General features: G+C 40.7%; 1 protein-coding gene across 2 annotated transcripts in view; it reads right to left on the minus strand.

The window, feature by feature from the left end:
• Nucleotides 1-20,467, minus strand: part of LOC149289645 (protein CASP-like) — a 188,111-nt gene that overhangs the window by 144,471 nt on the left and 23,173 nt on the right. For both annotated transcript variants that reach the window (XM_089490354.1, XM_089490353.1), the window contains exon 2: nucleotides 14,105-14,215. In XM_089490354.1, the coding sequence (XP_089346480.1) occupies nucleotides 14,105-14,215 (111 nt within the window). The remainder of the gene's footprint in view (nucleotides 1-14,104; nucleotides 14,216-20,467) is intronic.

Raw genomic sequence — 20,467 nt, forward strand, 5'->3', positions numbered from 1 at the left:
TAAACAGGTTGTGAATGAACGTGGCCGATGACCCGTATAAAAAAAAGGTATATTCACTTCTTCCCGTTACAGTGGGGACACTATTGGTGGGAGACATGGCAGCATGTTAGAAAAGCATTAAGCCAACGTTGCTGGGTCATGTCCAGGTAGCCCACAACAGACTTCATCCGCTGCACAAGGAAGCCCAAATGTTTTACGAGTGGAGAACTGCAACACCGGTAATTAGCCCAAGCCGGCTCATCCTGTTCTAGTTCGTCAAACGGCACATATACACTCTCCCATGGCTTAAAGTGATATGAAGTATATCTAAGGAGCGTAATAAGGCAAGCAAGACATCCAATGTCATGGACTTATTTACAGAAATCTCTTAGAATGTACCGCACAAATTGTGGAAACAAAAAACGACTGTAGCTAAATCCCATTTGTGGCGTATTTCTTCCTTTTACAATAGGTGCTGGCGTACAGAATAATCTCCGTGATTACATGCAGACCGGGTGCTAACTTGTTCAGCTCCCAGTCTCATCCTATGTATAGGATTTACGCTAATGCAATAAAAGGCCAGGTAATGCTTCATCCAAGCCGGACAGATGACAGAACACTCGCTGCCGAATCCTTGGGTACACTCCGTTCTTAATGTAGGTCAAGGTTAACTTTTATAATAAAACCCTTTTTGCCTTTCATCCATCTTGTCATCTCCTGTGGACTGTTTGAAGCGCTGGCAGGTACCAAAAAACGCAATGAAGCCACAGGCGGCGAATTATTGTGGGGAACGCAGTGTCTGCCTTCCTCCGGACTGTGGTTATTAAAACACTATGTTTGCAACCGAACAGAAGAAAAGGGAACAAGTGATGATGCTCCACATATAATCTTTATTGCTTTCCCACAATTAAATGGACCTAGATTTTCCCAGACACGTTTTATATGCTACACAGGCACGTAGTGTTTCCTAGACAATTCTAACACCAACCTTTATTATTAGTAAATACGGGTCCTGTGTTCAATCAGGGGGACTGTCACTTTAAAATTGTTCATATTCTTAAATGGAAATTGTCAGCTAAAAGGCACGTAGTGTTTCCCAGCATTTTCAGTATGTGATGTATGTACCGTATGCTTCAGGGGCTAAATGTTTTATCCAGCAGGTCGTTTCAATGCCTACTATAGTGATGTTGATTCACGGTGATCTGAAAACATTTCTGGAGCCAGTGATTATTTCCAATATCACTTGTTAATCGCTGGCGGGACATTTTTATTGTTCTCCATGGATGCACCCCTTCCCGGTTTTTAAATGACCCATATATTTGCGCAATCATACACCCCCAAAAGTCTTAAACCTTATAGTTATACTCCGCTTCCATACCGCTAATGGCGGATAGGTATGGAGCAGCTGTTTCACATACAGATGCATTAACATTAACAGACATCTTTAATTTACTGTGCCTCCTGGGCAGTCTCCCCCCCCCCCCCCCGCTCTACATAAAAGTCTTAACACATCTGCTTTCATTCAAACACAATCCAGGTAGACAAATCCCTGGAGTCAGGTGTCCATGTAATTCACGTTTTACTGCTTCCAACTAACTTCATGTGCTAATTTATATTGATCTATACGGGTGTATTGCTTTCTGGCGTTTTATGAAACGGAGCTGGCTGCTACATTTTACATGAGATGCAACCAATCCTTATTAACCCAGAATCCTTAAGCGTTCACAGATTGACTGGGAAAGCTGGTATTATGCGGAAGCCTGGCGGACTCTATAGGACTTGTGCTGCCAAAACTCCAGAATTCCAATCACGATTCTTACACTTTTCCCTTTAGGGCCACAAAGAACCCCTGTGGAGTGACTTGGATGAAGGCCAACACTAATCTAACACAACATAATTTTTTTTCTTTTCTTTTTAATAAAGTTTGCTTCATAAGAAGGTGCAAATAGGTGCATTCCTGTGGTTTCCATGGTGATTGCTCCACATTTAGAACTGATCCTCCGATGTATGGCCTATTATCTTGAACGCTATTCATTACATAATAGCTCTGTGATTGTGAATGAAACGGGGAAGCTGTAGGCGTTTAACATAAATTTCGTTATTAAAACTACCTACAGCTTGTGGTTTTTTGGCATTCATAACTGTTTTGGGGATATTTAGTTTACATTTGGCTCATTGCAGCACAACCAAGATGTCCAATTTCCTGACCTGACAAAATCTGCTGTCTTCTCAACCACCCTTACAAAGGCTGCATGAACAATCAACAATTGGGGAGAGAAAACTAAATGGGGTGGAATAATTAGACAGCTGGCAGCGTTATATACACATAAGGTGGGTAGAATTTGGGGGAAGTGTCAGATTCCATTTAAATGTACCCCAAAACAGCGTTTCTCAATTTGTTGTTCCGCTCTAAAAGTTAATGGTATTTTATATGTAGCATCAACAGAATGGGTTAATTATTAATATTAATTGTTTTATATAGCACCAAACTCCGTAGCGCTGTACAGTGAGTAGACAGGACATAAGTAGTATGTAATATAACAATTTGACATATATATATATATAAAATGATTGTTAAAAGGCTGAGAAACGGCTTATTTTATTTTAAACCACCCCTCAACCCAGTTAATACCAAAACACATTAATATGGAAAAAAATGGCTCTGAAAGAAAAAAATAAAACTGCAATAGCCAAACGCTTTCAATTATTACCAAGGCCTCATTATTCTAATGAAGAACGTGTCCCCTTGTCGGCCAGCACGGAGACGGCTGCGTTTTAGTGCGTTAATGTTACTGCGCTCGAAAGCACTGAAGCGTGCCCCCCACCATCACACCAAGGGCTTGCCGGCACGCTGTTCCCATTTCACCGGCATGCAAATTCTTTTGTCATTTAAAAAGGAAAAATGTGGGTTATGATTATTGAGAGGCAGTGAGCACAATCAAAACTAAAGAGTAGCAATGGGGTTCACTTCTGAGCTGTCACTTAGGAAATTAAGCACCATTATCGGCCCATTTACAAAATTCTCCCGCATTTTCTTTATTACAAAGTGCCGTGGACTCCATTCGGTCTCTCTTACTGTTAACTGTGTTATAATTAACTTGCGAGACGCTAGTCAGTCAGCGTCGGCAGCGTGCCAAGAAATCAACCCCAATTACTATATTCACAATGTCAGTAATGCTCACTTAGCAGTTTCTGCTAATTTGAAATGGCAGGTTCCAACTTCCCATGACAGCATTACCATTTCCATACAAACGTATTATACAACAGCATTAAAACCCACAGAATCCAAGCTACGCACACAGAAACTACAGAGAAGCGGGTAAAATTCCCCTGTTATATTGATGTAAAAGAAAAAGAAATATAGAAATACAAAACAAATCCATAAATCACTGCGGTTTACTTGTAATATACATTAACATAACATATAGGAAAGTATAATGACCTGGAAATGGCAATTCTGAACTTTAGTACCCAGCAGGAGTCGTCCACCCGAACAGATCCGCTGCTTAGAACCGCTTAGTCGTTAAAGATTTCTAGGGGGTCAAACAAGACCACCTTGGGCATTTGCTTTTCTGGTTTTCAGACATTTCTGGCCCCGCCACAGGCTGCTGCCCATCTAACAAACACATTACATTTTATTCTAAAATGTCATATCAAAAATAGTTCTTGGAATTATAATCTGCCTATTCTAAAGTACACTTTTTGTCAATTAATTCTATGCAATCTCAAATCAGGGTGTTAAACATAAAAATGCAAAATTTGATATTATTCCAAAATGAATCCTTTGGTAGCAGAAGAGTTCCGGTCAGAACCCAGGCCCCTCAGCTTCTCTTCACATTCCTCCAGATAGTGCTGTATTTATGAGGATTTCCAAACAAGACCAGCACACCTACTTGCTTTGAGGAAGGTTTCTTCCTTTGGTACCTCCTGTGCTGAGTGCCAACACACAATGGCATATACTGGCACTTCACCCCAAAAAGGATGCACAGGAGAAAAGATACCGTGATTACCATTCAGGATAGGATAGAATTCTAAAGAGTAAATGGGCCGGGAGATGTCCATAACAGGTGGACGGGCTGGCTTGGGCCTCTGCCTCAATAAGCATTTTATATAAGGCTTCCCTTTCTCCTAAATAATGGGAATTCAGTCAAGATAAGTCTACTGGGCTCCCTCCTTGAACACCCGTGTTCTAGAGTACTCCCTAGAAGTAAAAGTCACATGGTAACAGCTTAACCAGTAGTTTCTTTTTGCATTCCTCTACAAGGCATTCTAGAGAAGACCACTTCATGCATCATCTTTGGGCCACAGTTTACTAGTTTAATATACAAATGTCACAAACTATATATAATACTTCAGGAATATGTAAAACACACTAATCCACACACATGCGGAAACCGGGCTAATGATTTTCATGAAACGGTGTGTTAGAAGCCAACGATCCATTAAACTGCAATTAGTTACAATCCGCATTGATAATTAATATCCAAATTCTATTACAGATACATTATCGATTATGGCATTCCAGCTAATAACCTAAGAAGAAAGTTGTTCTCTCAATAAATTCTGCCCAGCACTTTACTCGGCAAGTTGATGTGTTTTAATCTAGGAATATTTATTGCAGCCATTCAGCAGAACATTACTTGGCCAATAAAAGTGTCAGCCAGGTGAACGTGAGAACAGAGGAAAATAAAGGGGCACTGGGGAAAAACATCCAAATGCAAGTACATGGGGAACTGCGGATACAATTATTAAGGCGACTTGCAGGTTCCAGGTTAATATTTATAAAGATCTGTTGCTCATTCAGGAATCTAGAAATTCACAATTTTCCATGCATTTAAATTTAAGAGTTGGAAGAAAAGTTTGATAAATCAATACAGTCAGCTACAGCGAGATTGACTAAAGAATAAACATCCAAGTATATAGAATGGCACAGCACAAGAGGGATAACAGAAATATAAGAACGTCAATACTATGGATCAACAGCTAGATCCAAAGACAGACATTCAGATATAGAGGGCCATTATTACATATGATATAGACATATAGAATGCCGCAGTTACATGTGACTTGGCAACAGACAGAAGTATAAAAAAGTATAAGAGTGTGTGCTCTATACACATTTATTCTGTTTTAGAAAAAGACAAAAAACAAAAAAAAAGACTAACTGCACTCCTTCCTTCTTAGGTTACTGTAACAGTCACACTTTAAAATGCAGGTAACAAAGCTTATACAAGTTAAAGTGGATTGAAACAAAGCAGACGTACGATTAGAGGTTGTGCTTTTGGCTGTAAGAAACCATTTCAGAATTTGCACCTTTTGATTTAATTGAGATTAGCGTTTAACATGTAGTACCATTTATAATGATTTTATGAGACTTTTTGACCCACGTTCAGGTCCTTTAGCCTCGATAAAACTTCAAACCTTATTCTCGACTCCTTAACACACACACGTTATATTATATAAGTACACTGCTCAAATTAATAAAGGGAACACTTAAACAACACAATGTAACTCGAAGTCAATCACACTTCTGTGAAATCACACTGTCCACTCAGGAAGCAACACTGATGGACAATCAATTTCACATGCTGTTGTGCAAATGGAACAGACAACAGGTGGAAATTATAGGCAATTAGCAAGACACCCCCAATAAAGGAGTGGTTCTGCAGGTGGTGACCACAGACCACTTCTCAGTTCCTATGCTTCCTGGCTGATGTTTTGGCCACTTTTGAATGCTGGCGGTGCTTTCACTCTAGTGGTAGCATGAGACGGAGTCTACAACCCACACAAGTGGCTCAGGTAGTGCAGCTCATCCAGGATGGGCGAGCTGTGGCAAGAAGGTTTGCTGTGTCTATCAGCGTAGTGCCCAGAGCATGGAGGCGCTACCAGGGGACAGGCCAATACATCAGGAGACGTGGAGGAGGCCGTAGGAGGGCAACAACCCAGCAGCAGGACCGCTACCTCCGCCTTTGTGCAAGGAGGAGCACTGCCAGAGCCCTGCAAAATGACCTCCAGCAGGCCACATATGTGCATGTGTCCACTCAAACGGTCAGAAACAGACTCCATGAGGGTGGTATGAGGGCCCGACATCCACAGGTGGGGGTTGTGCTTACAGCCCAACACCGTGCAGGACGTTTAGCATTTGCCAGAGAACACCAGGATTGGCATATTCGCCACTTCACAGATGAAAGTAGGTTCACACTGAGCACGTGATTAGAAAGCTGGGCTCCATTGACTTGCATGGTTGAATGCAGTACCTGTATTCAACCTGCAAGTGGAGCCAGAGTTCTCTAGAGGGTCTGGAGACCATCTAGCAAACTTTTAAAACTTGATTGTTTTTTTTACAGGGCAGCTGCCATCGGAGCGGTCACAGTCCATCCAGAAGTAAGTGTTTGGTGTCACTGGATGCCTCCTGATCGAGGCATTCCAGCGACACCATTTAAGTTGATCGCCTCCTAAACACTTTTAAAACGGGCGTCCGCCGCCATACAATAGCGGATGTTGACGCCCCAGGGAGGGGCCAGACATGGCCCCCGATGCCGATCTCGGCGTTACTGAATGCCACGACATCGAGGCATTACAGCAAAGCTGTTTAATCACGGCGTTGATCACTTTCTAAGCTTATTTAATTTTTTGACAGTTCAGGACCGTCAAAGGTCGTTAAGTGAACATTTTTCCGTGACGGTCCTGAACCGGCAAAGGTCGTTAAGGGGTTAAGGACATTACATCAAAGTTGGATCAGCCTGTAGTGTGGTTTTCCATTTTGATTGAGTGCGACTCCATATCCAGACCTCCATGGGTTGATAAATTTGATTTCCATTGAGAATTTGTGTGTAATTTTGTTAGCACATTCAACTATGTAAAGACGAAAGTATGTCATACGATTAGTTCATTCATTCAGATCTAGGATGTGTAATCTTAGTGTTCCCTTTATTATTTTGAGTGTATATATATATATATATATATATATATATATATATATATATATATATTACACATACATACATACATACATATACACACACACACACACACATTTTTTCTCAAATGGAACGTAACATACTTGATCTGTGACAATCCAATTTGGCATGTTTTGAAAGATAATGGCAGCCTGATTACCTGAACCTTTACAAGCTGTTTTATTGCAGAACAAATTAAGTGGTTTATTTCATATAAGATAATGCCTTTCCTTTACGTTCTCCGCCAACGGCTCACACAGAAAACAGACTGGTTGATTTTTCCAAACTAGCTTTAGTGAATGGATAACATGCCAACAACTTCCAAGGAAATCTAAAGAATGCTGTATTACCTCTCTACGTGGCAAATAATTACACGCAATAAGTAATCCACAACCTCATTATTTTAAAATTGAAACACTGACACGTACACGGTCCATTCATGTTACAAACTACGGATGGCCTTAGAGGCAAATAATATAGACGACTGCGAAGCCCATAGCCTATCACACAGAGTCAGGTGGATTCATTTATACCCCCTCAACCATTCAGGTGTCCAAATTAAGATACTTGTCTGTAGGGGGGTGGGGGGGGGGGGGGGGGAACAGGACATCAATGGAAGTGGGCCACCTACCCACCTTACGCAAAGAGCCTCCTTGCAGAGGTCGAGTAGGAGCTGCAACAAAGGCCTCCACAGCTCATTGGGCTGGCCACTGAAAACCAGATCTCCCAACTGGCCAATGATCCTCACTGCCCACAAAAGCTAACCGGAAGAGCGCCAGAACAGCCTATATGTTATGGCAGGTTTTGTTGTGTGATAAAGTGATGACAGGGCTGCCTAAAACAGTCCTGGTATAATTGGGAGGTCTTGATCCTATTCACTACTGGCTGCTCACAACTCTGATACTTCTGTAAGAACATTATGTATCCAGTGGAACACAAAGTGGCATAAATACTATGAATACTATATAACAAAAATATTAACAAATAAAATGTTATAAGGGAACTCCATAAGTGTGAGCTTGACTATGAAGTAGGAATTAAAAGGGCTGTCGGGGGAATCATTTTCAAACTATGGTAAAATTATTTTAAAAATGCATTTAATTAGATATAAAAAGTAACAACCAAATATTTTGTGCATTTTTGTGGATATTTTTAGGGTAAGCTTTCCTTGAAACAGGCCATTTTATTTTATGTAGTGATATTTATCTACCCTCAGCTTCGTCCAAGTAACAACTCAAACAAAATCGCAAGAAAGGGATTAGCCCCTGTGCATTTACTGTTAACCAAAGAAAAATTATCCCTGTTGAACTCTGACGAGCGACGTAAGAATCTGATTATAAGCGGCTCGAGCTGTGTATAATGAGACTGAACAGAATGGTTAGTTCACCAGAAAATTACGCCTACTCATGTACGATACAGTAATTATAAGCAATTAGAGACATAGCAAGGGAGCAAGTGATGAAAATGTCTGCAAAATACAGCTTCAGGTTTTTTCTCTATTTGTGAATTATTTACAATAGCCCATCAGCTTTTTTTTTTAGTGACCATGTCCAGTCACGGTCCTGTTTATATCCTTACAGAGGAGGGCAGGGCTCATAGGGCCAACCCATCCAAGTAGCCCATTTCTTATAGCACTTAGCTGAAAATCACTTTCCTCACTCTGGAGTCGGCAGCATCCACATACAGCTCTCCTGATGATGTGCAGCAGGAAGTGACATCACGCGGCACTCCGTGTAACAAGGAACCCGTGTAAGTCATGCGTGACCCAGTGCCAGAATTAACGTATAAACCTGCCCACAAGAGCTTGCTCTCACTGGTGTACCTAGAGCTTGAAGAACTGCGAGGAAAAAGACAACACAAACGTGGTCATGTAAATACACCCCTTAATCCAGGACACCTGTGATTGGGGTGTGGCAAGAAGAAGAGGGGCCAATCCCAGAATCAGGGGGGGGTGGAGGCAGGGCCATTCACCCACCTTACCCGATTAAACAACTAGCGATGTCCCCAATAGGCCTATGGCCCCCTGCCTGCAAAAGTGGCACATTAGGGCAGCTACCTGGGACAGTGCCTGAAGTATGGAGCTTCCCACTGAAACCAGGACTATATATAATATGAATTTTATCTTCTTATTTATTATTTTTTTTGGTGCAAAGCCACTACAGCCAATGAAACGGTCCAATCAGCAGGGCAGAACAAACCCACCGAAAGGCTAGACACCGAATCTGTAAATAAGGCTTACAAGACATCAAAATTATTCATCAATAACTTGAAAACAGAGGCCGCAGAACAGGCAAACCGCACTAAATCACCGCTTGTCCAAAATACGCTGCTAAACAACTGATATTGATGTGGGAAGCAGGTCTGTATACTGTGTATATAAATATACGTACATATTGAACATATTAAGTGTGATACACCCCATTCAAGCTGTCAGTATGAATAGGCTCTCCAGTGACCATATAAATAGCTCTGGTTTCAATTCCAGCATAGCTGAAAGTTTTGAAAAGCACTGCTGGTTTTACAATAGGAGGCCTGCTGAGTGTGGATATCCACAACTACATTAGTGAATTTCTCATGCGGGCAATCAAAGTGAATGAAACTGAACTGAAATCTATTTACAGTTAAATGGACAGGAAAAGGGAGAGAAGCCAGCGCAGGGAATGCCTACAGAGGGGAAAAACTAAACTGCGGACCAGCACCAAGGCGTGTAACCGGTAAAAAAAACATGGGAATTTAACAGAAGGGTCTATACCGGGCCAGCAATCAAAATGAGTGCATTTCATGAAGATCGGCTTTATCTTCAAATTGGAATATTTGCAGCAATGTTATAGGGAGTTTATAAACTAAAACAGATTCACTGCTAACATGCCTTATAGGAGCCTTTACTCCGCTGTATTGGAGTTATTCTATGCCTATAATCCGAGCCATACGATTCAGTGGGAATTATCCATTGAGCTGCGGCGGATGGCAGAGGCGGCTATGAGGGGTGTCATTAAACTTGACTGAGAATCAAAAGAAAAAGGATGTGCAGGTGGAATGTTCACCCACAACATATATCCAAAATGTTCAAGGGCAGATGACTAATGCGGAAGAAAGTGTGTGTGTGTGTGTGGGGGGGGGATATGCAGCATGACCCATTTGCGGTGGTCTTGTCCGCAAATTCAACCTCTTTGGGGGGGGGGGGGGGGAATGTTTAAGATTTTTACTATATCACTGGGGTCCGATATCGGGGTTAACTCAGGTCATGTTGCATGTATTCCAAACTTAATGAGAAATCGGAAGTGCATTGCCTCTCTTCTTGTCAGATATACTCAACACCCCAGAAGAGCATAGTATCACGGAGATGATTCACTCCACAAATACCCTGGGTTCATTGAAAAAAATATGGCTCTTACGGCAAATAAATCGTGCTCACACACTTGAATTTCCCAGCCCCAGGGAATGACTATCCCGAGAGACAGAATCTGGTTGAAAGCGTCCCTTGAATTAGAGCGCGCCCTGTAACTGCCATGCAGGGGGAGCAGGTATGATCAGCTGCTATCATAGAATATATCCTCTTTATTTTCCTTTTCTTCCTTGTTACCTCTTTTCTGTTTTATGTTATACCCAGGTGATTCAGTGTATTTCAGACATACACGGTTAGATGTTTCAGGCTGGGTCTGTTCAGAGGCCGTCTTACTATACATTTCTGCATATCTGTTAATACAATCCGCAATGCAGACAGGGGTTTGGGTTGTGTTGCCATTACGCACTATTCTGTATTCAATACAGATTTCTTTGATGACCCACTAAACCTAATAAAAATGATTGAAAAATGATATGAAAATGGCCGCTTTCAACTAACAAAGAAACAGGGTTTACAGGAAAAAGAACCTTACAATTATCTTCAGTAAAACGGGAAATCACAAACATAAATTAAGACTTTACCCCGCAAGCATTTTAACGGGTTAAACCAGACAGTGTGTAATATTTTTCTCTATATATCAGACTAGACTACAGGCCCTTGAAAAAGCAGGGTACTAAAAGGTTTACAAAATCTCTTGATACTTCTGTTGCCAACTAAAACACCTACCATGAATTTAGTAAAAACGTTAGGCGGCCATAAATCATACATCTAGACGTTTTAAAAGGAAAAAACGAGATTTATTGTCACATTGTAGACACCGTGTAAAAGCACAAATCCATTTTTCCATATATTCATCAGCCCTCTGGATGTGTTAATGCACAAGGAATCCTAAAGTGTAAAAAGAAAATGAAACGATGGGAGAAAAAAAAAAACCCAGGAGGAACCGCAGACAAACCTTCATACACTGCTTTATTTTACTGAGTGTGCAAAGCACAGACGTACAGAATTATCCTGCGTAAACAGGAGGCAAACACATGTGCGTGCGATATATATTATAATGTACATCATACGTAAGCAGCAGAGTTTTATGACTGGTAAGACTGCTAAGAAAGAATCTTGGGTATAATTTTAGTCTTTGATTTACAACTGCTAGTAGGAAAGCATGCACAGCATTGTTTGCGTTGATATGTTCATCATAAAGCTTCATAGAGAAATACATTGCCCCTTCAGTGTTCCCGCATTGTACAGTTTGTTATCTAGAAGATACAACCGGAAGTTGTATACGCGTATTGCGTACATGTCCCCCGCCGGCCCCGCAAGACACCCGGGAGTCTGCTCCGGTAAGTCAGGCGGGGGGCCAGAGGTAAAACGCATCGTGCGGTTAGACAACCGCACGATGCGCTTAGACAACCTCCTGTGCTGGCACCCCCCCCCGTGGGAAGTGCTGGCAGGGGAGGCTGTCTGAGCGTATCGGGGAGTAGGATGCAGGTCCCCTGCACCGCTGCGGGGGATCTGTATCCTAACCCCGCTGCCTGCCCGGCGCCCGGGACTGCATGTCCCGGGCGTCGGGCGCTAGACCCCGAATATAGGCCGCACCCCCACTTTAAAGACTTAAAGTGGGGGGAAAAAGTGCGGCCTATATCCGAGCCAATACGGTATGTACCAACTGCTGTAAATAAGCAAAAATACATCACTTGCGTTACAGTACCGCCTGTTTTTTCACCTGTGTAATCCCGACCTCTCGTGGGTTTCATTTAACTCAGGCATGTCCAAACTTTTTTCGAAGAGTGCCAGATTTGATGAAGTGAACATGTGCGAGGGCCGACCATTTTGCCTGACATTCTTTGAACCATTAAAATTAAATGCAAATTAACTATTTTATGCAAAGTTTATTGAAAACGGCATACTTGTCATTTTGTGACTTGGATGACAAATCTAAACAGGTGTTAAATCACTCTGCCTTTAATATCAAAAAAACCAGATCTATATTTCGGCAATTTATCTGTGGGGCCTTATCAGTCCGGAACGGGGGCCACAATTGGCCCTTGGGCCAGACTTTGGACGTGCCTGATTTAACTAAACATTATGCAGCTTCAAACCAGCCCTTCAATGGATACTGAAGTCTGTAAGTGGAAATAGCTCACCATGATGGTTTAGGGAATTAACCCACTAAAGCTCGTTAACCGGATGTGTTGATTATGTACATGTATGTTACGCCAATACATTTACCACCTTTCTCCGTTGTCATCTCCTGAAATTGTCTTTTTTGTGCAGCCTCACTCATACGCCTAAACCTAGAAAAACTCACCATGAGTCCCACTTCAAAGAGTAGTAGATAAGTGAAACAGCCTTTCAGCAGCTGTAAAGGTTAATACAGTGAGGACATTTACACACGCATGGCATGTGGTTATCCTGAGTCTAAGATGAGACCAAGCACTGATCAAGATGTGAGACTTTACAGAAACAGCAACATATGCATAATAGGATTAAATATATCTGAGGTCATCTCTAAGTTTACCCATACAATACCGAGTGAACCTTATACCTTCTATTTTAACATGAAATATACACTATCCCGCATTGTACAGTGCTGCGGAACATGATGGCGCTATACAAAGCAAATCATTTCCTGCTGTCCCTTCTTAAAAGACGGTACCTTTTTACATGATTGAGAAGCGATTACTAAGAAATGGCTCAGAGGCAATCCACCAAAATATATTCGGTTTAACTGTGCAAACATGAAACCAGCTGCTGTTGCTAAAAACAGTTTGTGCATCCAAGGGCAAAATGCGTGCGTCTCCAGGGTACTAATTATATTAACTTGTTCACTGCTAGCGGTCTCGCAAACACATTGCCATCTCTCAACATCGTCTTCACTGAGCTGGCGGAAACTATGGCTAACAGGTATTTAAAACATTAAGCTTCAGAGAACACAAGACATCAGTGGAAATCCTGAGAAAAACGGCCACAACTTCTTAAGGAGGCACTAGGCTGCTTATTACATGCGTTATTACATTACATGAGAGCCTGTCTTGTGTTCAGATTACACCGGTGTCTTCATTTTAGGTTGACTCCTTGCCTAAATTAGAGGCAGACCATTGAGTCTAAGGTGAGCCCTTCATAGCCGTCCATGAGGCCGGAAAATCCATGGGCAATAGTGGCCATCGCAAGTGTCCTGGAAAGCATTGGCTACAGATGGATGTGGTGGTCCGCGTGCAGCGTGGCCAAGATTATGGTAAATAGGCTGTAAAAACCACGGATAGGGCAGAGAAAAGGTGTGGGTTCTCAAAAAAAATAAATAAATAAAATCTTGAAAACGAGGTACAAACATCTGTACAACATGGTGGGAAGGAAGACAAAAAAACCCAAAACCTACAAATACCACAATTTCACACAGGTCTGTTCTGATGCTAGGCCTACGTCAGTGTAGATTTTTAGTAATTTCTGTCTTACACCTGGATTTTAATAGACTTTAAACTGATTTTGCAGCATATCGGCGTCGATAAAAATGATCATTTCATAATTTTCTCTAGGGTTAAGAAAATCGTCTTTATTTCACAAAGCTAAGGACCCTGAATCTTTCATTCTTGTTTCATGCTGCAAAAAATATAAAAAAAATAAATAAAAAGAAAACACTACCCTCCAGATACCAAGCAGAATTTTCAATATATTATTTTCAGGGCATTTTTTCACCTAAAAAACCCCAAAAACTTTATATCCCAGATTTCAGAACAAAGACCATCCCAGAGTCTACAACGGGAGGGAACAGGCTTACATTGAAAACCTTACAAAGCATTAACATAACCAACACATTACTTACCTCAGGAGTGTTTTTCTTGAATTCTCTACTTTGATCAATGAGTTTTTTCCTAGACTGTTCGCTTTCATCTTGTCTGTTTGCTAATACTGTTGCTGTGGTATCAAGTTCTCTCTGTAAGGAAATAATCAAATATAAGTTATCGTACAAAATTAAAGAAACGAGACATCATAAAATTAAAGAATCAAGAAACAAAGGCGAGTAGAAAAAAAGAATATAAAAAAATATAAAATTTTAAAAAATAGACAAATCAGATATAATCATCATTTACTCCACTGCTCATATAGTCTACACAAAAGTATTATAACCATAAAGTTCCAACATATACTATAGTGTTACACAAGACTCTTAGCCGACATTATGTATAAGCTTACAGCATCCCTCCTATCAAAATGAACACACAATGTATAAGCGGACGGACAAAACACAGATGGATAAAAGAAGAGTCTTTGCCAAGAAAGATCCTTGGAATCTTGATGGTCATTTGATGCATTTACAAAGGGGACAATGGTACATTTTGTGGCATTATTTTGTTTCCAGTTTTAAGTTGTTCTCACTATTCACAGGCAGGCACAGGAGACCACCGATATTTGGCCCAATTGAATCTATGCAAAAGTAGGGTTAAATAATCTAAAGGGTCATAAGCCATCTGCTTTGGGTGGAGGGGGGCTTACATTGAAATATACTAACAAATAATAATAAAAAAAAAATCAATAGAATTTAATGAAAATGCGCTTTTAATGCACTGGTAATATATTTCGTGTTAGAACCAGATTTAATATATTCAAGAAAAGAATACTAAAAAGTAGGCCAGTCAAGTAAAAAAAATAAAAAAGCGACATCTAAAAAAAGTAAAAATGTTTGTCGAATTTTAACAGTATTGCGACATTTTGAATCTTTGGGAATCCATACACATCATCTCCTATTTCTTTTTGGTTATAGAATACAAAAGGTATATATGAAATACTTTGATCTGGCTCAGTACGACACCTAGTAAACCAAATAAAGCTTGGGGGATAATTGCCAAATCTTTCAGCCATTTTCTACACAGGATCTGGGCTCTGCACGCATGGATCGGGCAGCATATGGGATCAGACGAAGAGAAATGGATGACTACTTATTGATCGATAGGAAACTCAGGAAAAAGCTAATATCACCATGAATACGACACGTTATTTAATCCTTACACCAAGCACTGAAGAGTTAGCATCACCCCCAGTGGGGATCTAGCTGATCTACTAGACTTTGGACTATAGTTGCCCACGCACACCCAAGATCTGCTTGTAACCTTTATTCCCTGTAGTAATTTCATTTTTAGATCTGACAAACTAATAAGAGTGCTTTGTGTTTTTTATGTTATTTTAACAAAGCCATCATTCTAAGTAGGGGAAAGGTTTGGTTCTCGGAGCGGTTAACCAGGCTGCTCCAGTCCTCAGGATCCAATTTCTATGTTACAGTCTGCGAGTCTATTCACTAGAATCATTTAAAACAAGCACATAAACCATCTGTTTACTCAGGCTTTTGACTGGCATATGAATCTGCCAAGTACTTAATGACTGTCTGGAATTATTCACTCTATTACTCTTATCTTCAGCTCTACTGTACTCCGTCATATTAATTCTTGTGACTGTAATTGTAAAATGTACCTCTACATAAGTCATTTCTTTCACAGTTGTCTTGCGGCTCGTCTCCGCACCTGCATTATAAAGGTATACTCTGTAGCCTCTTCATGCGCAGGACCAGAGCTATGGTATAGGCGCTTAATGTGTAAGCTGATCATCTCAAAGCACCACTAAAATGTGAAGATAACAGGTATTTTTTTCTGTAAAAAGTGTGTAACTTCGGAGAGGCAGCTTCAATTTTGAAGCTACAATCTGCTTTTTCCAACCAAACCAAGCGCCCGACGACTGATGTTCTCATCGAGCTCACCGTCCAAGGTACGGCAGCCGTAAAATACTGTGTAGATGCGCCACATCTTCCGAAAACACAGCCTGGACCTAAATAGCCAAGGCTTTTGTTTATTCTAGAGAAGCTAAAGTTGTTTAACCCCTTGATGACAATTGCCGGTCCGGGCACGTCACGGAAATTCATGTCGATAACGACAAATGACGTGCCAGGACCGGCACGTCATTAAACGGGTGCAGAAAGCGATCTATTTTCGCTTTCTGCACCGAAACGGCGTTGCTGTAATGCCTCGACCTCGAGGCATTCAGCAACGCCATTATCGGCACAAAGGGGCCATCTCTGGCCCCTCCCCGGGGCGTCAACATCCGCCATACTTTGTATGGCGGCGGACGCCCGTTTTAAAAGCGTTTAGGAGGCGATCAACGATCGCCTCCTAAACTTAAATGGTGTCGCTGGAATGCCTCGATCAGGAGGCATCCAGCGACACCAAACGCTTACCTTTGGATGGGCTGTGACCGCTCCGGAGAGCGGTCACAGCCGCAGCTGCCGGTGATCTTCGCCATCTGCAAGATGGCGGCGGTCCGGGAAAATTCAATACAGAAACAATAAAGTCTAAAAAGTTCGCTAGACGGTCTCCAGACCCTCTAGAGAACTCTGGCTCCACTTGCAGGTTGAATATAGGTACTGCATTCAACCATGCAAGTCAATGGAGCTCAGCTTTCTAATCACAGTGTGATTAGAAAAAATAAATTAAAAATAAAATAAAATTAATAATAATTAGAAAAAAAATAGTAAAAAAACAGTAAAATGTAAAAATAATTTCCCACTGATGTCACTATCAGGGGAACCTTCAAGTTGAAAAAAAATGTTAAAAAAAAAAAATAAAAAGGCAAAAAAAAAAAATATATATATAAAAAATATATTTTTGTGAGCAAGTCCTAAAATTAGCATATTAGCTTAAAACAATTCTCGCATGGAAAGAGTTAAAATACTGGCATATTAAATGCCCATGGGGTGTCTACTTTTAAAAAATGTATGATTTGATGGGGTAAATTGAATTGGCCGGGTTCAACAAGGTCCCAATTAACACGGGGGGGAAGGATGGCCACACATCTAATTTCCAATTAGAAAAATGCACACGTACCAAATGTGGCCTTTTAGTTCCCCCCAAAAATGACAAACCCATGCATGTGGGGTATCACTGTACTCAGGAGATGTTGCTGAACACATATTGGGGTGTCGTGTGACAGCGGCATATACCAGGAGCTGTAAATTCATACATAAAGTAGGTGTGTGTGGGAAAAATACACACACAAAAATACTACTGCAAACTTTAAAAAAATGCTGGTGGTAAAATGTGTGCATGCAAAGAGTTAAAATACCAGCATTTAAAATACCCTGGGGTGTCTAGTTTTCAAAAATATATGGTTTTGTTGGGCATACTGAAATGGCCCGGCTCAAAGATGTACCAAATAGGGCACGGGCAGTGGATCCCCAAATGCCAAAGTTCAACATTGAAAAATGTGCATGCCCCAAATGTGGCTCTTTTGCCCCCGAACAGCCAGGCAAAATCATTCATGTGGGGTATCACTGCGCTCAGGAGATGTTGCTGAACACATATTGGGGTGTTTTGTGATAGTGACATATACGAGAACTTTTTAATTCATACCTGAAGTAAAATGTGTGTGACAAAACAAATGGAAAAAAATGACTATCACAAAGTTTGACAAAGACTGGTGGTAGATATGGTGCATGGAAAGAGTTAAAATACTAGCATTTGAAATACCCTGGGGTGTCTAGTTTTCAAAAATATATAGCTTTATTGGGCACACTGAAATGGCCCGGCTCAAAGATGTACCAAATAGGGCATGGGCAGTGGATCCCCAAATGCCAAAGTGCAACATTGAAAAATGTGCATGCCCCAAATGTGGCCCTTTTGCCCCCAAACAGCCAGGCAAAATCATTCATGTGAGGTATCGCTGTACTCAGGAGATGTTGCTAAACACATATTGGGGTGTTTTTTGAAAAAAGCAAAAAAACATAAAAACATTGGGTATTTCTAAACTCAGGACAAATAGTAGAATCTATTTAGCAGGTTTTTTTATTACCTTTTATAGAGGAGTAAAAGATTTTTCAACTAAAAGTTAGAAACAGTCATTTTTTTCAAAAATTTTCACCATATTTTATACTTTTTTTAATAGTAAATAATATGATACAATCAAAACAATGTCATCTAAAGAAAGCCCTTCTTGTCCTGAAAAAAACAATATCTAATGTGTGTGGGTTCAGTAAACGGGAAAGAAGAAAATTACAGCTAAACACGAGCAGCGCAGAAATGTTAAAACGGCCATTGTCACGAAGGGTACAAAAAGTAAAATCAGCCTTTGTCACGAAGGGGTTAAAGTCTCTAATAGAGATCCCCACACATCTCTAGAACTGGACTTTACAAATTAAATTTGTAACGCAAAGTCAGACTGAAGTAATAAACTTTAAGAGGGTTACAGAAATAAACTATAAAACTGAACGAAGATTCGATTGCTTGGAATAAACAGAAAACACCTTAAGTAGGTAGAAATCACGGAGCCGAGGTATAAAACATAGCTTTAGTTTCATCCGTGTAATCCGCAGTATGCAGAACGATCACACAGCCATGAATTGGATGGCTTATGGTTTGCATATCTTTCACGATTTCCTAGGCGTAGATCTCCTTCCAATAGGGAGTGCCAAGCGTCCCGCTGACAGCATCACACACAATCTCATTGTATTTAGTACACAGCGTTTCATTGTGATCATATACAGTTTTAATACTTAGTGTACTTAGCCTTATGTACCAATATCTATGTAATTTAAATCATGCTTGTGATTGTTGACACATAATTTAAGTTACAGACATGTGCCTGGTTCTGATCGGAGTATTTAACTCCACTGGAAGCCAAACCTACGAATAAGTCCATGTGAGATGGATGAAGCGCGTTTTTGGTTGCCTTTGTGATCATTTGACATATCTTGCATTATACAGATGAAATAAAACTGTGTTTGTATACTTACAAAATTTACTCTATATAGACAAAATTATTGGGACAGACGTCTTAATTATTGGTTTTAGGCGTTTCAATCAGACCCATTGTCACAGGTGTATAAAATCAATCACCTAGCCCTGCAGTCTGCATTTACAAACATTTGTGAAAAAATGGGTTGTTCTGTGCCCGATAGGATGCCACCTTTGTGAAATTCCATCCCTGCTGGATGAACCATCAACGGTCAACTGTAAGTGAAATTATTGGAAAGTGGAAGCGTTTAGGAACAGCAGCAACTCAGCCACGAAGTGGAAGACCACGTAATGTCCCAGAGCGGGGTCACCGAGCGCTGAGGCGCACGGGGCGAGCCAGGCCTTCTCATCCAACATCAGTGCCTGATCTCTCAAATACTCTACTGGATGAATGAAACACTTCATAGTGTATTTGCTGTTAGTTCCAAGCAATTAAATCTTCATTTGCTTAACTATATACCACCATTACGGCCAGGTAAGGCGACCCACCATCAATGCAAGGCAGTTCAGTTGGATATTGGCTACTTTTCCCCTGAGATTTCTTTCAATCCAAGAAATGTGCTACTCTAGGTGGATGGCTAACAACACCTGTGAGTAGTTCAGGGTTTCCACTGACTGCTGAACCTCGGCAAACAGAGTAATGATAACAAGTGGCAAACGCTCAAAACCAAATGTTTCTAAAAAAGATTTTAGTTAAAAAAACGTATCAAACATTAAGATCAAAAGGAACTCGTAACGGTTTTGCAAGCACCTGTCTCTCTTATCAAATGAGGTTCACAAACATATAAAGTATATTTAGAGTGAACACATGGCCATTTTTTTTTTTTATATTTTTTTGCAAGGAGAACTCCCACCATAATTTTCTTTTTTATGTCTTATGGTTGAATGCAATATTTGTCGCAAAAAGTTACATAAGTAGTACAATACTTTCTTTTTTTTATTTTTTTTTTACTACAGTTCTAAGTTACCCTACTATTTGGGAGCTAATTCTCATGACCTTGAAGCGTTTTAGATCAGGGAACAGCACCTGATTCCATTATATTTGACACAGTAGGAGATGCAATCCCAAATTATTTATGCCGCTAATCACATCAAACTGCCACAAAAATACGAAACTGCATCAGTATTTGCAACAATACCCAGGTGTCGGGTATAACGCTTCAGATATCGGCTCAGGCTGGCACTGCCCTGTAGTGTCCAAAGCCAGGGAAAGGTGACATTCTACTGTAGTTGTGACACCCATGCAAAAAACTGTATTGTGCTTTTTTTCTGCTCCTCTCCAAGTAACAAAAACTTACTTAAATAAACCAGGGGGGGGGGGTTCTACTTTAAATCTCTGCATACAGGAATACAGCATACCCACTCCTAGATGAGTAAGTGCTCAGTTTGCCGGAAGCAAGCAGGGCAGGTGG

This window comes from Sceloporus occidentalis, unplaced genomic scaffold (genome assembly GCF_023333645.1).
Source record: "Sceloporus occidentalis isolate IW3139 unplaced genomic scaffold, rSceOcc1.0.p SCAF_43, whole genome shotgun sequence".
Lineage (NCBI taxonomy): Eukaryota > Metazoa > Chordata > Lepidosauria > Squamata > Phrynosomatidae > Sceloporus > Sceloporus occidentalis.